General features: G+C 43.0%; 1 protein-coding gene across 2 annotated transcripts in view; it reads left to right on the top strand.

Annotated features, from left to right (window-relative positions):
* The first annotated feature begins 8,218 nt into the window (after positions 1-8,218).
* LOC115192851 (microtubule-associated protein 1B) overlaps positions 8,219-23,224 on the top strand; it is an 82,925-nt gene continuing 67,919 nt past the window's right edge. For both annotated transcript variants that reach the window (XM_029751747.1, XM_029751746.1), the window contains exons 1-2: positions 8,219-8,485; positions 19,563-19,664. In XM_029751747.1, the coding sequence (XP_029607607.1) occupies positions 8,233-8,485; positions 19,563-19,664 (355 nt within the window). In that variant the 5' untranslated portion in view covers positions 8,219-8,232. The remainder of the gene's footprint in view (positions 8,486-19,562; positions 19,665-23,224) is intronic.

Genomic DNA, 23,224 nt, shown 5'->3' with positions numbered 1-23,224 from the left:
CCGGGCAGCCGAGCGGAAATGGAGGAAAACTTGCCTCCCTGCGGACCTGGCATCCTTTCACTCCCTCCTCTCTACATTTTCCTCTTCTGTCTCTGCTGCTAAAGCCACTTTCTACCACTCTAAATTCCAAGCATCTGCCTCTAACCATAGGAAGCTCTTTGCTACCTTCTCCTCCCTCCTGAATCCTCCTCCCCCTCCCCCCCCCTCCTCCCTCTCTGCGGATGACTTCGTCAACCATTTTGAAAAGAAGGTTGATGACATCCGATCCTCGTTTGCTAAGTCAAACGACACCGCTGGTCCTGCTCACACTGCCCTACCCTGTGCTTTGACCTCTTTCTCCCCTCTCTCTCCAGATGAAATCTTGCGTCTTGTGACGGCCGGCCGCCCAACAACCTGCCCACTTGACCCTATCCCCTCCTCTCTTCTCCAGACCATTTCCGGTGACCTTCTCCCCTACCTCACCTCGCTCATCAACTCATCCTTGACCGCTGGCTACGTCCCTTCCGTCTTCAAGAGAGCGAGAGTTGCACCCCTTCTGAAAAAACCTACACTCGATCCCTCCGATGTCAACAACTACAGACCAGTATCCCTTCTTTCTTTTCTCTCCAAAACTCTTGAACGTGCCGTCCTTGGCCAGCTCTCCTGCTATCTCTCTCAGAATGACCTTCTTGATCCTAATCAGTCAGGTTTCAAGACTGGGCATTCAACTGAGACTGCTCTTCTCTGTGTCACGGAGGCTCTCCGCACTGCTAAAGCTAACTCTCTCTCCTCTGCTCTCATCCTTCTAGACCTATCTGCTGCCTTTGATACTGTGAACCATCAAATCCTCCTCTCCACCCTCTCCGAGCTGGGCATCTCTGGCGCGGCCCACGCTTGGATTGCGTCCTACCTGACAGGTCGCTCCTACCAGGTGGCGTGGCGAGAATCTGTCTCCGCACCACGTGCTCTCACCACTGGTGTCCCCCAGGGCTCTGTTCTAGGCCCTCTCCTATTCTCACTATACACCAAGTCACTTGGCTCTGTCATATCCTCACATGGTCTCTCCTATCATTGCTACGCAGACGACACACAATTAATCTTCTCCTTTCCCCCTTCTGATAACCAGGTGGTGAATCGCATCTCTGCATGTCTGGCAGACATATCAGTGTGGATGACGGATCACCACCTCAAGCTGAACCTCGGCAAGACGGAGCTGCTCTTCCTCCCGGGGAAGGACTGCCCGTTCCATGATCTCACCATCACGGTTGACAACTCCCTTGTGTCCTCCTCCCAGAGTGCTAAGAACCTTGGCGTGACCCTGGACAACACCCTGTCGTTCTCCACCAACATCAAGGCGGTGACCCGATCCTGTAGGTTCATGATCTACAACATTCGCAGAGTACGACCCTGCCTCACACAGGAAGCGGCGCAGGTCCTAGTCCAGGCACTTGTCATCTCCCGTCTGGATTACTGCAACTCGCTGTTGGCTGGGCTCCCTGCCTGTGCCATTAAACCCCTACAACTCATCCAGAACGCCGCAGCCCGTCTGGTGTTCAACCTTCCCAAGTTCTCTCACGTCACCCCGCTCCTCCGCTCTCTCCACTGGCTTCCAGTTGAAGCTCGCATCCGCTACAAGTCCATGGTGCTTGCCTACGGAGCTGTGAGGGGAACGGCACCTCCGTACCTTCAGGCTCTGATCAGGCCCTACACCCAAACAAGGGCACTGCGTTCATCCACCTCTGGCCTGCTCGCCTCCCTACCTCTGAGGAAGCACAGTTCCCGCTCAGCCCAGTCAAAACTGTTCGCTGCTCTGGCACCCCAATGGTGGAACAAGCTCCCTCACGACGCCAGGACAGCGGAGTCAATCACCACCTTCCGGAGACACCTGAAACCCCACCTCTTTAAGGAATACCTGGGATAGGATAAAGTAATCCTTCTACCCCCCCCCCCCTAAAATATTTAGATGCACTATTGTAAAGTGGTTGTTCCACTGGATATCATAAGGTGAATGCACCAATTTGTAAGTCGCTCTGGATAAGAGCGTCTGCTAAATGACTTAAATGTAAATGTAAATGTAAATGTAGTTCCATGCAATAATGGCTCTATATAATAATGGCTCTATATAATGTTCTGGATTTGGGGACTGTGAAAAGACCCCTGATGGTATGTCTGGTGGGGTAAGTTTGTGTGTCAGAGCTGTGTGTAAGTTGACTATGCAAACAATTTGGGATTTCAACACATTAATGTTTCTTATAAAAATAAGAAGTGACGCAGTCAGTCTTTCCTCAACTCTTAACCAAGAGAAACTGGCATGAATAGTACTTATATTAGCCCTCTGATTATAATGCAAGACGTGCCACTGTTCTGGGCCAGCTGCAGCTTAACTAGGTGTTTCCTTGCAGCACTCGTCCACACAACTGGATAATAATCAAGATAAGACAAAACTAGAGCCCGCAGGAGTTGCTTCTTGGAGTGTGGTGTCTTTATTACGGCCAGACCTCTCCCCATCTTTACAACCATTGAATCTATATGTTTTGACCATGACAGTTTACAATCTAGGGTAACACCAAGTAATTGAGTCTCCTCAACTTGTTTAACAGCCACACCATTCCTTACCAGATACAGCTGAGGTCTAGAACTTAGGGAAGGATTTGTACCAAATACAATGGAGATGTTCAGGACCAGTTTATTATTAGCCACCCATTCCAAAACAGACTGCAACTATTTGTTAAGGGTTTCAGTGACTTCACTAGCTGTGGTTGCGATGCGTATATGGTTGAATCATCAGCATACATAGACTCACAAATAGAAAAGAGTAGAGGGCCTAGAGAGCTTCTCTGCGGTACACCACACTTTACATGTTTGACATTAGAGAAGCTTCCATTAAAGAAAACCCTATGAGTTCTATTAGATAGATGGCTCTGAATCCACGATATGGCAGAGGTTGAAAAGCCATAACACATACGTTTTCTCAACAACAGGTTATGATCAATAATATCAAAGGCTGCACTGAAATCTAACAGTACAGCTCCCACATTCTTCTTATTATCAATGTCTTTCAACCAATCATCAGTCATTTGTGTCAGTGCAGTACATGCTGAGTGTATCTCTATAAACATGCTGGAAGTCTGTTGTTCATTTGTTTACAGAGAAATAGCATTGTATTTGTTCCAACACAATTTTTTCCAAGTTTGCTACGAGCTGGCAACAAGCTTATAGGTCTGCTGTTAGAACCAGTAAAGGCCGCTTTACCACTCTTGGGTAGCGAAATTACTTTGGCTTCCCTCCAGGCCTGAGGACAAAGACTTTCCTCTAGGCTCAGATTAAAGATATGACAGATAGGAGTGGCTATAGAGTCAGCTACCGTCCTCAGTAGCTTTCCATCTAAGTTGTCAATGCCAGGAGGTTTGTCATTATTGATTGATAATCATTTTTCCACCTCTCCCACACTAACTTGACAAAATTCAAACTTGCAATGCTTTTCTTTCATTATTAGTTTTTTATGCATAAGTACGGTGGCTCAATGTTCATTGTTGGCATTTCCTGCCTACATTTGCCACTTCGCAAATTACATAATCGTTTAAAAGAATTGGAAACATTAAATGGTTTTGCAATGAATAAGTCATCTGAAGATGGAGTTGAATTTGTCTTTCTGCACCTCATTTCATTTAAAGTACTCAAGTTTTTTTCCATCATTCTTTATATATGTTTAACATCATTGTCACATGTGCTCCCTCTCTGGCCTCTAGGTCACCAGGCTACTCATTATGCCGCACACCTGTCACCATCGTTACGCGCACCTGCATGTCGTCAGACTAACCTGGACTCCATCACTTCCCTGATTACCTTCCCTATATATGTCACTCTCTTTGGTTCTTTTCCCCAGACATCATTGTTTCGGTCTCATGTATGTGCGTTGTTCATGTTTTCTTGTTTTGTATTATTGTTATGTTTATTTATTAAAATACTCACTCCCTGAACTAGCTTCCTGACTCTCAGCGCACGTTGTTTCAGAATGACGCCTCACCTAAGGGAAGCATCAGGGAGTGGTTTTTTTCTCTCTTGTTTCGGTGGGAATGCCGTCGGGTCCGGGAGCCGCTACAGGCTCTCATGCCTCAGACAGATCACCAGGCTCTCCTGCCTCCGCCGGTTGGTCAGGCTCTCCTGCCTCCGCCGGTTGGTCAGGCTCTCCTGCCTCCGCCGGTTGGTCAGGCTCTCATGCCTCAGACAGATCACCAGGCTCTCCTGCCTCCGCCGGTTGGTCAGGCTCTCATGCCTCAGCCGGCTCATCAGGCTCTCATGCCTCAGCCGGTCTGTCAGGTTCCCGCACCCCAGCCGGCGACAAGTTCCCGTGCATCAGCAGGGGTGACCGGTTCGCTCCTGAACCCCAGGATCGTCATTTTGGTCAGCGTCCTGCGGCTGGAGCCACGCGTCAGAAGGTACTGTCACGTGTGCTCCCTCTCCTGCCTCTAGGTCACCAGGCTGCTCATTATGGAGCACACCTGTCACCATCGTTACGTGCACCTGCGTGTCATCAGACTCACCTGGACTCCATCACTTCCCTGATTACCTCACCCTATATATGTCACTCCCTTTGGTTCCTTCCCCAGGCGTCATTGTTTCGGTGTCATGTCTGTGCATTCGTGTTTTCTTGTTTTGTACTATGTTACGTTTATTTATTAAAACACTCACTCCCTGAACTTGCTTCCCGACTCTCAGCGCACGTCGTTACAATCACGAGTCACAGCAAAATCTTTTGTATGATCTCGTATACACTATTTTAGGCCCAGCTGTTGGAACTTTGGCTTTCCTGGATATAGCCACTATATTGTGGTCACTGCGTCCAATGGGTACAGATGCAGCTTTAGAACAAAGTTCTACAATATTAGTAAAAATGTGACCAATACATGCGGACAATCTTGTTCCTGTAATGTTTGTGAACACCCTGGTCGTTTTTTGTAATAACCTGAACCAGATTACAGGCACTGGTTACAGTGAGAAGCTTCCTCTTGAGCAGACAGCTTGATGAAAAACAGTTAATATTCACGTCCCCAAGAAAGTAGACCTCTCTGTTTACATCACATACACTATCAAGCATTTCACACATATTATTTAGATACAGACTGTTAGCCCTTGGTGGCCTATAGCAACACCCAAAAGAAAAGGCTTTAGATGTGCCAAGTGAACCTGCAACCACAACACTTCAATAACACTTGACATAAGATCTTCTCTAAACATTACAGGGATATGGCTCTGAATATATTCAGCAACACCTCCCCCATAAGAATTAATGTCTCTTCTATAGATGGTATATCCTTGTATTGCTACTGCTGTATCAAATGAATAATCTAAGTGAGTCTCAGAAATGGCTAATATATGAATGCTATCTGATGGTAGCAAGTTATTGATTACATGAACCTTATACCTAAGGCTACATATATTAATATGGGCTATGTTCAGCCCTTTCCTGGGTAGCTTATCAGAGCTAGACATAATACTGAAAAGAGCAGACAAAGCAAGATAAAAAATATATACATTCAGCAGTCCATCAATCAATTGGTGTGTGTGTGTGTGTGCTGCAGGGTTGAAGCTAAGAACCCATAGGCTTAGCTCTCTCATCCCTTCGAGGCTTTTGGGAGGGAGGGTGGAAAATGAGCCTGTCATAGCGGACGTAAGCAATGTCCCCACGCGCTCTGGCAGATTTCATAGCTGGGATAAGTTATTTTCTCTTCTGGCACACAGCTTCTGGATAGTCCTCGTTGAGGAAGACATACAGTGTATTCGAAAAGTATACAGACCCTTTGACTTTTTCCAAAAGATTTTACGTTATAGACTTATTCTAAAATTGATTAAATACATTTTTTCCTCATCAATTTACACACAATACACCATAATGACAAAGCAAAAACAGTTTTTGAAATTTTTGCAAAAGTATTAAACATAAAAAACTGAAATATCACATTTGCATAAGTATTTAGACCCAGAGAGGTTTGATTTGGTTCAAGTCCAGGCTCTGGCTGGGCCACTCAAGGACATTCAGAAGCCACTCCTGTGTTTTCTTGGCTGTGTGCTTAGGGTCGTTGTCCTGTTGGAAGGTGAACCTTTGCCCCAGTCTGAGGTCCTGAGCACTTTGGATCTTTCTGTACTTTGCTCTGTTCATCTTTCCCTCCATCCTGACTAGTTTCTCAGTCCCTGCTGCTGAAAAACATCCCCACAGCATGATGCTGCCACCACCATGCTTCACCATAGGGATGGTGCCAGGTTTCCTCCAGACGTGACGCTTGGCATTCAGGCCAAAGAGTTCAATATTGGTTTCATCAGACCAGAGAATCTTGTTTCTCATAGTCCTTTAGGTGCCTTTGGCAAATTCCAAGCGGGCTGTCATGTGCCTTTTACTGAGGATGACTTCAGTCTGGCAACTCTACCATAAAGGCCTGATTGGTGGAGTGCTGCAGAGATGCTTGTCCTTCTGGAAGGTTCTCACATGTCCACAGAGGCACTCTGGAGCTCTGTCAGAGTGACCATGGGGATCTTGGTCCCCTCCCTGACCAAGGTCCTTCTCCCCCGATTGCTCAGTTTTTAGCTGGGCGGCCAGCTCTAGGAAGTGTCTTGGTGGTTCCAAACTTCTTACCATTTAATAATGATGGAGGCTACTGTGTTCTTGGGGACAGAAATGTACCCTTCCTCAGATCTGTGCCTCGACAACATCTTGTCTTGGAGCTAACCGCTACACAGAGTCTACATCGTCAACATAGCTACTAGGACTAAAACATTAGTAAAGCTGCTACAATCATGAAGTACAGTGTACAGCAAGCAGTTTAGCAGTTAAAACGGTGGGCACCTGTGGAAATAAATTAATTAAATTGAAAGCTTACCATGACTTGGATGAGTTCCAGTGTTGGATAGCCTTAGCTAGCTAGCTAACATAAATAGCATTCCTTTCTGTTTGAGCCGGGTATTTGAGTAGCTTAAATTAGCTAGGTGCATTAGCTAGCTAAGTAAGTGAAAGTGGTGAAAAAATAGACAGGTCTTTCGCTCTGCTGCTTCTCCTGATTTTGTAAGAAATTATTTTGTTCAAAACTGTTCAACTATGGTATTTTTCTCGGAGTCAACTACTCACCACATTTTATGCACTGCAGTTCTAGCTAGCTGTAGCTTATGCTTTCAGTACTAGATTAATTATATGATCCCTTGATTGGGTGGACAACATGTCAGTTCATGATGCAAGAGCTCTGATAAGTTGGAGGACGTCCTCCAGAAGTTGTCAAAATTACTGTGTAAGTCTATGGAAGGGGCTGAGAACCATGATCCACCTAAGTTTTGTATTGAAGTCAATGTACCCAGAGGAGGACGGCAGCTATCTGTTCTCCGGCTACACCATGGTGTTATCCTACAGAGTGCTGTTGAGGCTACTGTAGATTTTCATTGCAAAACAGTGTGTTTTAATCAATTATTTGGTGACGTGAATATACAGATTATATATGATATCATACTAATGATAATATATATATATATCATACTAATGATGATAGATAGATAGATAGATAGATAGATAGATAGATAGATAGATAGATAGATAGATAGAAAGAGATATAACAGCGATCTGTTTCATTATATATATAACAGCGTATATGGATAGCTTGCTGCCACAGATCCTCCCTCTGTTGCATTTTTTTTCGTCACTCAGACTGGCATCGCCAAACTGTCTGAGAAATGTGCAAATTTCAGAAGGGGAATCAGCAGTTTACCATGGCTTTGGAATTACACTGGTAACATACTGACACTGTAATCTGCCAATTTGTGCAGAGGCTAACATAAACACACTTTGACAAACTGCATAAATGTTATTTGATCTGTGTGTGTGTGTGTGTGTGTGTGTGTGTGTGTGTGTGTGTGTGTGTGTGTGTGTGTGTGTGTGTGTGTGTGTGTGTGTGTGTGTGTGTTGTTCTCAGAATAGGCTGTAAGCTACTTAAAATAAACTTTGAGATGCTGCAGAAGTCAGCCCATTGGTATTTTGGTATTTATAATTTACCTTTGAGATTTCAATCTAATCATATTATTTGCAAGGGGGGGGGCTCACCGTTTCCAAAATCAAGGTCCGACCCCTTGGACTTGCCCGATAACTCAATATGTGACATCATCCTGCTACATGGGCCTTTCGACCAATCAAATGGAAGTAAAAAGCTCCAAAAGTAAACGTTCTAATACTCCTCCTACCTTTCCGCTGCACACTCCGTGCTTGTGGAAGTTGTCATGGAGATAGAACCGTCCCCGGCGTCTGCTCGCTGGGGTGTTGCCATGGAGATCCCGGCTAGAGGTCCGCTCGCGGCAGTGCTGGAGGAAGAGAGCAGCTCGCGGCTGGGGTCCGAGAAGCGAATTCAGGACCTTGGAGAGAAGCGGTGCCGAGGACCCCCTTTCAGCCAAGGGAACTACTACATGCTCATAGTGATCGGAGAGATAGCGACAGACCACCAGCTGCAACGCGCCAGAGACCACTTAGAGCGGGGTGAGTAGGCAACTTCAACGAGTCTCACTTTTACACACGAATTCTGTAATTCCAGCATGCATAACCTCCAATAGATACCTTTATTTAAAAAAAAGATAACATAGAACGGATTGAAATGTATAAGATGCAATTGAAAGATATGAAGAATGTGCGGCCGGTTTCCCAATGGAAAAAAAATGACGCATCAGGCATTTGAATCAGCAGTTTTGCACGAACGAATAGCCTACTACGCCACTTTTTAGTGGAACGAAAACGTTGTGGAGCCTTGCCTACACGTTTCACATTCGTTTGATAATTATAAGGGATTCTGTAATTCTTTGATGAAAAAATCTATACATTTATTAGTTTTTCAAATAGGGACACAAACAGGCAAGTCTCATGGATTCCCAGAAAATGTATGGTTGTTTTATAAAGCCTCCAACATAGTATGTAGCCTTGTGTAGCCTTTTTGTAATTATCAAACGAATTCCCCATCTATTTCCAAAAATGTGCCTGTGATCCTAACCAACATGGTCTCAGAGCATTTCATGTTATTCTGTACATAAATCCGAGACACTATGTTACATATGTTACATTTCGTGTGGTATGTATTATTTTGTGGATGTCCATCATTCATTTCATATGATATGTTACTATTTGCAATTCGTTCAATATGTTACGAATTTTCAAAACGTATGATATGTTACGAATTCCTAGCTGGCTAACGTTAGCTAGGGGTTAGGGTTAAGGTTAGGGTTAGGATTAAAGGTGAGGGTTAGGGGGAAGGGTTAGCTGAAAGGGTTAAGGTTAGGGGGAAGGGTTAGCTGAAAAGGTTAAGGTTAGGATTAAAGGTGATGGTTAGGGGGAAGGGTTAGCTGAAAAGGTTAAGGTTAGGATTAAAGGTGATGGTTAGGGGGAAGGGTTAGCTGAAAGGGTTAAGGTTAGGGTTAGGGGAAAGATTAGCTAACATGCTAAGTAGTTGCAAAGTTGCTAATTACCTAAAATGCTGAAGTTGTCCGTGATGAGATTCAAACATGCAACCTTTGGGTTGCTAGATGTTCGCGTTATACGCCCACCCTCCTTTTGTTTTTGTCTTAAGTAAACTTCTGTCTTATGTAACCCTACCAAAGTAAACTTCTGTCTTATGTAACCATACCAACGTAAACTTCTGTCTTATGTAACCATACCAACGTAAACTTCTGTCTTATGTAACCATACCAACGTAAACTTCTGTCTAAACTTCTGTCTTATGTAACCATACCAACGTAAACTTCTGTCTTATGTAACCATACCAACGTAAACTTCTGTCTTATGTAACCATACCAACGTAAACTTCTGTCTTATGTAACCATACCAAAGTAAACTTCTGTCTTATGTAACCATACCAACGTAACCTATCATACTAATTTGAGAATCCCGGATTTACATTTACTATGCTACGTCTAGTCTATGAGACCAGACTGTAATAACTCACATGTAGCCTGCCATGAGAGGGCCTGCTACAGGAAGAAAACAGTTGCACACATTCTCAGCAAAGGTGTTACAAAAACAACAACAATATGGAAGCCTAAATTGACCATGTAGGGGAAAAATCTGTTGACTAACTGCTTGTGCTTGTTACAAATGCACTGTGCCAAACTCCTGGGACATTGCCCTCATTAATAATGAGTCATCCGTTGCACTAAAGCATTCAAAATGATGTTCAGTTAAATACAGTAATGTTGTTGTCTTGTTCAAAACTATGGCTGTCATGTTCTTTCTGTATCAAGGGAGCCCAGGGCTATGCCAATTGTTGCACGTACAGTATGGAAACATCTTCAATATGAGCTAAAAAGACATGTTGGATGATAGAGAGTTGGGTACAAATGGAGGGTGTTGTCCACTGATTTCTGACACATGGCCCACGTCCTAAATGGCACCATATTCCCTTTATAGTGCACTACTTTTGAGCAGAGTCAAATAGGATGCCATTTGGAACATATTCATGGTGTGAAATATGCTAGGGGTTTACATGGTGTGAAATATGCTCGGGGTTTACATGGTGTGAAATATGCTCGGGGTTTACATGGTGTGAATGAAATATGCTAGGGGTTTACATGGTGTGAAATATGCTCGGGGTTTACATGGTGTGAATGAAATATGCTAGGTGTTTACATGGTGTGAATGAAATATGCTAGGTGTTTACATGGTGTGAAATATGCTCGGTGTTTACATGGTGTGAAATATGCTAGGGGTTTACATGGTGTGAAATATGCTAGGGGTTTACATGGTGTGAATGGAATGTGCTAGGTGTTTACATGGTGTGAATGAAATATGCTAGGTGTTTACATGGTGTGAAATATGCTAGGGGTTTACATGGTGTGAAATATGCTAGGGGTTTACATGGTGTGAAATATGCTAGGGGTTTACATGGTGTGAATGGAATGTGCTAGGTGTTTACATGGTGTGAATGAAATATGCTAGGTGTTTACATGGTGTGAAATATGCTCGGTGTTTACATGGTGTGAAATATGCTAGGGGTTTACATGGTGTGAAATATGCTAGGGGTTTACATGGTGTGAAATATGCTCGGTGTTTACATGGTGTGAAATATGCTAGGTGTTTACATGGTGTGAAATATGCTAGGTGTTTACATGGTGTGAAATATGCTAGGGGTTTACATTGTGTGGAATGTTCTAGGTGTTTACATGGTGTGAAATATGCTAGGTGTTTACATGGTGTGAAATATGCTCGGTGTTTACATGGTGTGAAATATGCTAGGTGTTTACATGGTGTGAAATATGCTCGGTGTTCACATGGTGTGAAATATGCTAGGTGTTTACATGGTGTGAAATATGCTAGGGGTTTACATGGTGTGAAATATGCTCGGTGTTTACATGGTGTGAAATATGCTAGGTGTTTACATGGTGTGAAATATGCTCGGTGTTCACATGGTGTGAAATATGCTAGGTGTTTACATGGTGTGAAATATGCTAGGTGTTTACGTGGTGTGAAATATGCTAAGTGTTTACGTGGTGTGAAATATGCTCGGTGTTTACATGGTGTGAAATATGCTAGGTGTTTACGTGGTGTGAAATATGCTCAGTGATTACATGGTTTGAAATATGCTGGGGGTTTACATGGTGTGAATGGAATGTGCTAGGGGTTTACATGGTGTGAAATATGCTAAGTGTTTACATGGTGTGAAATATGCTAGGGGTTTACATGGTGTGAATGGAATGTGGTAGGTGTTTACATGGTGTGAAATATGCTAGGGGTTTACATGGTGTGAAATATGCTCGGTGTTTACATGGTGTGAAATATGCTGGGGGTTTACATGGTGTGAAATATGCTCAGTGTTTACATGGTGTGAAATATGCTCGGTGTTTACATGGTGTGAAATATGCTAGATGTTTACATGGTGTGAAATATGCTAGGGGTTTACATGGTGTGAAATATGCTGGGGGTTTACATGGTGTGAATGAAATATGCTAGGTGTTTACATGGTGTGAAATATGCTCGGTGTTTACATGGTGTGAAATATGCTAGGTTTTTACATGGTGTGAAATATGCTCAGTGTTTACATGGTGTGAAATATGCTAGGGGTTTACATGGTGTGAAATATGCTCGGTGTTTACGTGGTGTGAAATATGCTAGGGGTTTACATGGTGTGAAATATGCTCGGTGTTTACATGGTGTGAAATATGCTAGGTGTTTACATGGTGTGAAATATGCTCGGAGTTTACATGGTGTGAAATTTGCTCGGGGTTTATGTGGTCTCTGGAGTGATGAATAACTCTGGGTTTGGCGGATGCCAGTAAAACACTACCTGTCCCAATGCATAGTGCCAACTGTAACGTTTGGTGGAGGAGGACTAATGGTCTGGGGCTGTTTTTCATGGTTCAGGCTAGGCTCCTTAGTTCTAGTGAGGGGAAATCTTAACGCTACAGCATACAATGACATTCTAGACGATTCTGTGCTTCCAACTTTGTGGCAACAGTTTGGGGAAGGCCCTTTCCTGTTTCAGCATGACAATACCCCTGTGCACAAAGCGAGGTCCATACAGAAAGTGTTTGTCGAGATCGGTATGGAAGAACTTTACTGGGCTGCACAGAGCCCTGACCTCAACCCCATCATCCACCTTTGGGATGAATTGGAACGGCGACTGCGAGCCGGGCCTAGTCGCCCAACATCAGTGCCCAACATCACTAATGCTCTTGAGGATGAATGGAAGCAAGTCCCTCGCATCAATGTTTGGTCATGTAGTGTAACTTAAAAAAAGGTAGGAGTGTGGATCAGAAAACCAGTCAGTATCTGGTGTGACCACCATTTGCCTCATGCAGCGTGACACATCTCCTTCACATAGAGTTGATCAGGTTGTTGATTGTGGTCTGTTGAATGTTATCTCACTCCTTTTCATTGACTGCTCGAAGTTGCTGGATATTAGCGGGAACTGGAACACACATCAATCCAGAGCATCCTAAACATGCTCAATGGATAACATGTCTGGTGAATATGCAGGCCATGGAAGAGCTGGGACATTTTCAGCTTCCAGGAATTGTGTACAGATCCTTGCAACATGGGGCCGTGCATTATCATGCTGAAACATGAGGTGATGGTGGCGGATTAATGGCACGACATTATATCATTCTGGCAGGTAGGTATAGGCTACTTTGTAGCTAGTTAACGTTTAATAGAGAAGGATTTTGGGAAAGCCTTTCCATCTACCAGAAAACGGTTAGATCTATCATTACCATCGCTATATTTTTCCTGTTCCTTAATTGTTTGACACCTGGATGTTTTACTTCATATTATGAGGTATGAGGCATGTCTTACCTTGCTTCAAAGTAGCCTATAGCCAAAATTCCACCATGGAAACGTGGAGGCAATCATTTTTTTAAACAGACTTCCCCATTATGCGTTCTCCTGTTGTGTTGGTTTTCTGTCAACTTACTTTAATTGTCTAACAGCCATAGGCATTATCCCAGTCATATTAGCATCCCATGATAGTTGTTGCATCTTTAGATCCCCCCCCTCTTTCTAACAGATATTTCCACCTCTGTCCATGAAACTGATCGCATGTGCAAATGTGCATTTTAGAACTGTTTTCCTGCACATTGCATTTTGGAACATTCACACGTAGGCCTACTGCCGTGTGTACATTTCTGCGCCTAAAATGTGAAGAAATAATAGTTGATCAACATTCCGATCTGTTAAGCGAAACATTCCGATCTGTTAAGCGAAACATTCCGATCTGTTAAGCGAAACATTCCGATCTGTTAAGGCGAAACATTCCGATCTGTTAAGGCGAAACATTCCGATCTGTTCCATCAACCCTATTAATTGATACGGCGTATACCCTCCACTACACCACTGAACATAGACTAGTTCAGGGAACAGCAAATGTCATGTTAAAAAACAGGCACAAGGAGATATAGGGAATAACTTACTAATCAAACGTCTGAAACATGTTCTGTATGAGCTTATGATGTAGGTTACAGGCATGTTCCACAAAAAACAAAGTGTCAGGAGAAGATATATAGCCTAGCTCACACACTAGCTTAGCCAGAACTAGAGGCAGAGAGGCAGACGGGAGGCAGACAGCAGCATGGAAAATTACCCCTTGTCAGTGTAATTGAGAATGTGGGCTCCCCCAGCTTTCTCCGCTCCTCGGACACGATGCGAACATAGTCCCCATTTTGTATTTTCTACCCTTCGTCCTCACAGGATTTCTCAACCACCTTTTGTATGGCAGCGTGTGCCCTCCACATAGATTTACAGGGGTGCTGTGCAGAACTTGTCCTGCATTATTCATTTGGTAACACTTCGGGAATGTGGCGAACATGTTTGAAGTATTACTAAGCATGTACAGTGCATTCGGAAAGTATTCAGACCCCTTGACTTTATCCAAATTTAGTTACGTTACAGCCTTATTCTAAAATGGATTAACAAATTTGTTTTCCTCATCACTCTATGCACAACACCCCATAATGACAAAGCAAAAACAGGTTTTTTGAATTTTTTGCAAATTTATACAAAATAAAAAACGGAAATATCACATTTACGTAGGTATTCAGACCCTTTACTCAGTACTTTGTTGAAGCACCTTTGGCAGCGATTACAGCCTTGAGTCTTCTTGGGTATGACGCTACAAGCTTGGCACACTTGTATTTGGGGAGTTTCTCCCATTCTTCTCTGCAGATCCTGTCAAACTCTGTCAGGTTGGATGGTGAGCGTCGCTGCACAGCTATTTTCAGGTCTCTCCAGAGATGTTCAAACGGGTTCAAGTCTGGGCTTTGTCTGGGTCACTCAAGGAAGGTAACTTAGGCCTCACTCCCCCCTATCTGAGATACCTACTGCAGCCCTCATCCTCCACATACAACACCCGTTACCCAAAGCACAAACATCCCTGGGTCACTCCTCTTTTCAGTTCGCTGCAGCTAGCGACTGAAAAGAGCTGCAAAAAACACTCAAACTGGACCGTTTTGTCTCCATTTCTTCATTCAAAGACTCAATCATGGACACCATGTTTTGTGCCGCTAGCATGTTGTGCTGTTGCCATGTTGTGTTGCTATCATGTTTTCATGTGTTGCTGCCATGCTATGTTGTTGTCTTAGGTCTCTCTTTATGTAGTGTTGTGTTGTCTCTCTTGTTGTGATGTGTGTTTTGTCCTATATTTATATTTATATTTTATTTAAACATTTTAATACCAGCCCCCGTCCACGCAGGAGGACTTTTGCCTTCTGGTGGGCCGTCATTGTAAATAAGAATTTGTTCTTAACTGACTTGCCTAGTTAAATAATTGTTAAATTAAAAAGATTTGTAAAAAAAAAAAGACATTCAGAGACTTGTCCCGAAGCCACTCCTGTGTTGTCTTGGCTGTATGCTTAGGGTTGTTGTCATGTTGGAAGGTGAACCTTCACCCCAGTCTGAGGTCCTGAGCGCTCTGGAGCAGGTTTTCATCAAGGATCTCTGTACTTTGCTCCGTTCATCTTTCCCTCAATCCTGACTAGTCTCCCAGTCCCTGCCGCTGAAAAACATCTCCACAGCATGATGCTGCCACCACCACGCTTCCCCGTAGGGATGGTGCCAGGTCTTGTTTCTCATGGTCTGAGAGTCATTTAGGTGCCTTTTGGCTAACTCCAAGCGGCTGTCATGTGCCTTTTACTGAAGAGTGGCACTCTACCATAAAGGCCTGATTGGTGGAGTGCTGCGGAGATAGTTGTCTTTCTGGAAGGTTCTCCCATCTCCACAGAAGAACTCTGGAGCTCTGTCAGAGTGATCAACTCCCTGATCAAGGCCCTTCTCCACCGATTGCTCAGTTTGGCTGGGCGGCCAGCTCTAGGAAGAGTCTTGGTGGTTCCAAACTTCTTCCATTTAAGAATTATGGAGGCCACTGTGATCTTGGGGAACTTCAATGCTGCAGACATTTTTTGGTACCCTTCCCCAGATCTGTGCCTCGACACAATCCTGTCTCGGAGCTCTACTGACAATTCCTTTGACCTCATGGCTTGGTTTTTGCTCTGACATGCACTGTCAACTGTGGGACCTTATATAGACAGGTGTGTGCCTTTTCAAATCATGTCCAATCAATTGAATTTACCACAGGTGGACTCCAATCAAGTTGTAAACATCTCAAGGATGATCAATGGAAACAGGATGCACCTGAGCTCAATTCTCGAGTCTCATAGCAAAGAGTCTGAATACTTATGTTAATAAGGAATCAGTTTTTTATTTTTAATAAATTTGCTAAAAATTCTAGTAACCTGTTTTCGCTTTTTCATTATGGGGTATTGTGTGTAGATTGATGAGGAACATGTTTTATTTAATCCATTTTAGAATAAGGCTGTTACGTAACAAAATGTGGAAAAGGGGAAGGTGTCTGAATACTTCCCGAATGCACTGTATTAATTAGTTGATCGTTACTAACTTAGTAGTATCATTTTCTAGTTGGGTGAATTGGTGTCTGATAAGTTTGTATGACATCAATTACAAGCAAATTAGTTACTGTAATGAGTTTTTCATCAACCACTTCAATGATGCTAATTGGCTCTTTGAGCCAATCAGTTGTTGAGCTGCAGTGTCATTCAGTGGGTGGCTCTTTATTTTACCAGGTAGGTTGACTGAGAACACATTCTCATTTACAGCAATGACCTGGGGAATAGTTACAGGGGAGAGGAGGGGGATGAATGAGCCAAGTGTACGCTGGGGATGATTAGGTGACAGTATGAGGGCCAGATTGGGAATTTAGCCAGGACACCAGGGTTAACACCCCTACTCTTACAATAAGTGCAATGGGATCTTTAATGACCTCAGAGAGTCAGGACACCCATTTAACATCCCATCCAAAAGACAAAACCTTACACCAGGCAATGTTCACAATCACTGCCCTGGGGCATTTTTTTAGACTAGAGGACAGAGTGCCTACTGCTGGCCCTCCAACACCACTTCCAGCAGCATCTGGTCTCCCATCCAGGGACTGACCAGGACCAACCTTGCGTAGCTTCAGAAGCAAGCCAGCAGTGGGATGCAGGGTGGTATGACAGTTTTCCCATGACTATTGAGCGATCACACACACACGCACACGCACACGCACACACACACGCACACACACCTCCTATGAGTTAGGTATTGAAAGACGGATACCCACTATCTTATCTCACCTTCCACCAGTCCAGGAAATTACATTTTAGACATGTCAAAACATGTCAAGTTGTCTGTCATAATGATCGATGCAATTGTCACGTCTTTGACAAGGGTTTTGTCAGTCCAAACACAAAATACCAATTTGAGCAAGGAGCATTGAGGCCTTTGCCAGAATTAATATCAGTGACTCAGCATTTCTGAGAATAGGCCGTAGTCGTCTGCAACGGGAACATTTCTCTCTCTCTCTCTCTCTCTCTCTCTCTCTCTCTCTCTCTCTCTCTCTCTCTCTCTCTCTCTCTCTCTCTCTCTCAGTGAAGCAAAACAGAGGCTGGAAAAAATACAAAATAACCTAAGTACAGTCATCGAATAGGATCAGAGACAGGCTTCTCCTGCGGTTAAGGCCCTGTTGAATAGGATCAGAGACAGGCTTCTCCTGCAGCTAAAGGCCCTGTTGAATAGGATCAGAGACAGGCTTCTCCTGCGGTTAAGGCCCTGTTGAATAGGATCAGAGACAGGCTTCTCCTGCAGCTAAAGGCCTTGTTGAATAGGATCAGAGACAGGCTTCTCCTGCAGCTAAAGGCCCTGTCGAATAGGATCAGAGACAGGCTTCTCCTGCAGCTAAAGGCCCTGTCGAATAGGATCAGAGACAGGCTTCTCCTGCGGCTAAAGGCCCTGTTGAATAGGATCAGAGACAGGCTTCTCCTGCGGGTTAAGGCCCTGTTGAATAGGATCAGAGACAGGCTTCTCCTGCGGTTAAGGCCCTGTTGAATAGGATCAGAGACAGGCTTCTCCTGCGGCTAAAGGCCCTGTTGAATAGGATCAGAGACAGGCTTCTCCTGCGGTTAAGGCCCTGTTGAATAGGATCAGAGACAGGCTTCTCCTGCGGTTAAGGCCCTGTTGAATAGGATCAGAGACAGGCTTCTCCTGCGGCTAAAGGCCCTGTCGAATAGGATCAGAGACAGGCTTATCCTGCGGTTAAGGCCCTGTTGAATGACATCTGATGCAGGTTTCTCTCTGAACTCATGAGAATCTTCACTCGAATCCAGTCTGACAAAGGCTCTCTATTGTGGGGTTGGAAACGAGGAAGTTGACTGGAACATTAATGAGAATTATTTGCTTGCTCTTTAATCAGTGGGCCTGTTCTGGTAATACGTTACTTTAAATCCAGGTATAATGTGTTATGATGCAGTTGTAATGCATTGTAAGACTTGTTATAACATGTATGACCCCCCCGGAACATGGCTTAGAAATGTTCAGCTTGTACTAAACCTGTTGCTCCTTAATAATCAGTGAGTCTGGTTCAGTAATAGACTTCAAGGTATGTATAACATGTTACAATGCAGTTATATTGTAAGCCTTGTCATAATCATATGACCCCCATTATAATGCCCTATTATTGTAATCTCATCATGATTCTGACAGTTATTTTGAGGAATACTCTGTTCCTTAACTAATTGACTAATGTTCTAGTCCAGTACATTTGTAAAAAAATATATATATATTTTTTCCATATTATAGAAAACATAATAGCTGTCTGGACCAACTTTTATTCATTCCAATTACATACAGTATCAACTGGGGTTAAATTACATCTTGGAGAAATGAAGGAACATTTCCCACTGAAATATTTAAAATAATTGTCACGTCCTGGCCAGTATAAGGTTAATTGTTTTTGTAGTTTGGTCAGGACGTGGCAGAGGGTATTTGTTTTATGTGGTTCAGGGTGATGTGTGTTTGGTTAAAGGGTGTTTGAGTTAGTATTTCCGGGGTTTTGGTTTCTAGACTATGTTTATGTATTTCTATGTGTAGTCTGGTGAGTGTGTTTCTACGTTGTGTTGATTGGGGTTGGGACTCTCAGTTGAAGGCAGGTGTTGTCTATCTGCCTTTGATTGAGAGTCCCATATATTAGGGTGTGTTTGTGGTTGTTATTTGTGGGTGATTGTTCTGTGTTCAGCCTTATGCTTTACCAGACTGTTTGTTGTTCGTTCGTTCATTTTCGTGTTTTGTTATTTTGGTATTCATTTTGTAAATAAATAATCATCAAGATGAGAAAACACATACCTGCTGCGTTTTGGTCCTCCTTCACCGACGACAACCGTGACAATAATACAGATAGAGATTTAAAAGACGTTGGTTGTTTTCCAATTTCCTTGCTCTGACTTCCTATCCATGTGCCCTTGCACAAGATCTGCAGATAATGAGAAATACTAAAATGGAAGTTTAGTATTTTATAAATTCATTTTAAATGGTTTATCACCACGAAAGTACAGTATGGGCCACTGTTGAACGGTTTCCCTCATCAAGTCCATTGAAGTTAGTAGTGGCTGTTTAAAGAAAAGTTAACAATGCATTACAGTTTCTTCTGGCCCATGTACTACTATCAGGATAAGAAACCATAAAACAGTTAGGGTTTTAAATAGCCAACTTATCCTTTAATGTAACATTACCCTCTTCTTCTGTCTTGTTATACCAGGGATCCGCTCCTGGGATGTCAGCCTCAAGTCATGTGACCTGGACCATCAGCTGCAGCTGTTTGTGACGCGTCACTCCGCCCAGTTCTCCGCAGAGGTTAGAGGTCAGTCAAACCTGGGTCCTGTGACGTCACACACACACGGCAACGTTGGACTATAAATGGGCCCTTTTTCAAACTAGCCTGGTCCCAGATTCTGTTTGTTCTACCTTGCCAACTCCTACGCTCTTTGTCACAACAAACAATGACAATGACATAGGAGTTGGGACCAGACCAGGCTCTTAACACCTAGTGACAAGAATTCATGTCAGAATAAATAAGATGATGACTTCATTATTACTTCAGGTACAGTAATAGGTGAGTTGAGTTACTCTGTGGAGTCCTTCCACCTTCACACACATATGAGATGTTTCTAGTACTACTCAAATGCTTTCACCCGTCCAGACTTGTCAGGTGACTAAATCCAATGAGGACGGAGGGAAAGATGTATTTCTTTACTGATAAGTCATGATAATAATATTATTCACTTACTCGTGTATCTTTATCAGATAAAAATGAGCTGTTGAACACAATACTAGGATGGCCAGGGGTTTGAGACTAAGGTCAGTAAGGTTTATTTTTTATTTTTTATCATTTCATTAACTATTTAATTACATACATGGTGTGGTCCATAAACGTTTTGTAATATTATTCCACATTTTGTTTGTGTTACAGCCTGAATTTAAAATGGATTATTGTAATTCTTCAAGCTCTGTTAAATTGTTGATCATTGTTGTTGATCATTGCTAGACAATCATTTGGTCTTGCCATAGATATTCAAGTAGATTTAAGTCAAAACTGTTACTCGGCCACTCAGGAACATTCACTGGCTTCTTGGTAAGCAACTCCAGTGTATATTTGGCCTTGTGTTTCAGGTTATTGTCCTGCTGAAAGGTGAATTGATCTCCCAGTGTCTGGTGGAAAGCAGACTGAACCAAGTTTCCCTCTAGGATTTTGCCTGTGCTTGGCTTCATTCCGTTTATTTTTTATCCTGAAAAACTCCCAGTCCTTAACGATTAAAAGCATACCCATAACATGATCCAGCCACCACTATGCTTGAAGATATGGAGAGTAGTACTCAGCGATCTGTTGTGTTGGATTTGCCCCAAACATCACACTTCATATTCAGGACAAAAAGTGAATTGCTTTGCAACATTTTTTGCAGTATTACTTTAGTGCCTTGTTGCAAACAGGATGCATGTTATATTCTGTACAGGCTTCCTTCTTTTCCCTCGGTTAATAAGGTTAAGGTATTGTGGAGTAACTACAATGTTGTTGATCCATCCTCAGTTTTCTCCTGGCACAGCCATTAAACTCTATAAATGTTTTAAAGTCACCTGCTCGACTGAGGGACCTTACAGATAATTGTATGTGAGGGGTACAGAGATGAGGTAGTCATTCAAAAATCATGTTAAACACTATTAAACACACAGAGTGAGTCCATGCAACTTATTATGTGACTTAAGCACATTTTTACCCATTAACTTATTTAGGCTTGCCATAACAAAGGGGTTGAATACTTATTGACTCAAGGCATTTCAGCTTTTCAAGTTGAATTCATTTATTAAAAAAAATGGAAAAACATAATTCCACTTTGACGTTATGGGGTATTGTGTGTAAGCCAGTGACCAAAAACCTAAATTGAATCCATTTGAAATGAATGAATAATTTCTGAAGGCACTGTAATTGTAATTTTCTTATATTTTGTGTCATTATAAGGCATTTGCATTTTACATCAGTTTTCAACAAGGACCTCTTGATCCATCTGAGTAGAATCCACAATGTACAGTAACTCAGAATAGATGTTTTTTGAGAAAGATTAAGGGGTCATCAAAGGATTTATGATTCATCTCCACAGCTACAGTGGGAATATGTATGATGATCTCAAGGCACGGCATTTCAATGCAGTCTGAATTCATTGCTCAAAGATCTCATAAACCACACATGTCCTAAACCACACACACACACACACACACACACACACACACACACACACACACACACACACACACACACACACACACACACACACACACACACACACACACACACACACACACACGGTAAATAGGGAACTATGATGGTGATTGATACTTCTACATCGCATCCAAGGGGCTTGACTGCTATCCCATAGCCTCTGTATTACACACACACACACACACACACACACACACACACACACACACACACACACACACACACACACGGTAAATAGGAAACTATAGGATACATTGTAACAATGCACTGACAGTAAGTGCTGAGCTATATCGAAGCCAGCAGAAATGACACAGCATTTTGTCAAGAGAAAGACATCCAGAGAATGTCCCATCTTATAAAAATGATTATTTTTAGTGGTGTAACATTTATTTTGGACCGTCCCTTCCGGGTTTTTCCATGTGGCTCTAAAAGGTGTGGTCATAAATACACACTCACATTGTGCTGCATTAAAAGCCCTCTCCTCCATCAGAGACCTTGTGCACTGCTTGTATGGGCAGCTTTGATCTAAAGTCGATCTAGTCTCTGAGGACCATTGCGCTAAAAGGGGGCGGGGGGGGCGGGGGGGGGGGGGGACTCATTGATTTCGCCAGGGTTTTTGTCCTCATTAAGAACAAACAAAAAAAGATTTGCGTCGTGGGGGTGTGGTTTGATGTGGGTGTGTTTGATGTTTGTTATATCCTTCCCTGGCAGTTATGGTTGTTTGTTCCTCTTCACTCACCGCAGTTGAGTTATCTCTGTAGTTGATTGTCTCTGTAGTTGAGTTGTCTCTGTAGTTGAGTTGTCTCTGTAGTTGATTATCTCTGTAGCTGATTATCTCTGTAGCTGATTATCTCTGTAGTTGATTATCTCTGTAACTGATTATCTCTGTAGCTGTTATCTTTGTAGTTGAGTTCTCTGTAGTAGATTATCTCTGTACTTGAGTTCTCTGTAGTAGATTATCTCTGTAGTTGAGTTCTCTGTAGTAGATTATCTCTGTAGTTGAGTTCTCTGTAGTAGATTATCTCTGTAGTTGAGTGCTCTGTATCTGAGTTATCTCTGTAGTTGAGTTCTCTGTAGTAGATTATCTCTGTAGTTGAGTTCTCTGTAGTAGATTATCTCTGTAGTTGAGTTCTCTGTATCTGAGTTATCTCTGTAGTTGAGTTCTCTGTAGCACTAGCGGTTCTGGGGGAGGGGGGGGACAGGGGGTGCCAGTGCCCCTGTGACAACAATTTTGGACCCCCTTGTGGCCCCCCTAAATGTGGAGTATGAAATCATTTTTACATAACTCATTTTTGCTATCGTTCTTTTTTTTACATCCGTTAGTAGACAGTGGCAACGATGATGATTATGAACATGGTCTTTTGCCTGCTAATGCCTGCAATGCAGTGAAGAAAACGATATGACAACAATAACGTCTAATGTAACTGGACCCTCTAACAGTACAACTGGCCCCAGCTTGGCCCCCCCAGTTGAAATGGTCTAGAACCGCCACTGCTGTAGTTGAGTATCTCTGTAGTTATCTCTGTAGTTGCGTTCTCTGCAGTTGATTATCTCTGCAGTTGAGGAGCCACTGTACTATCTATGACTGGCTAAAGGAATGACAGTTGAAATGATGATAATAATAATAATAAAAATAATAATTAGGTGGG

The sequence above is a fragment of the Salmo trutta genome, chromosome 4 (genome assembly GCF_901001165.1).
Source record: "Salmo trutta chromosome 4, fSalTru1.1, whole genome shotgun sequence".
Lineage (NCBI taxonomy): Eukaryota > Metazoa > Chordata > Actinopteri > Salmoniformes > Salmonidae > Salmo > Salmo trutta.
The sequence above is the reverse complement of the archived record's forward strand: the minus strand, read 5'-3'. Positions and strand labels throughout refer to the sequence as shown.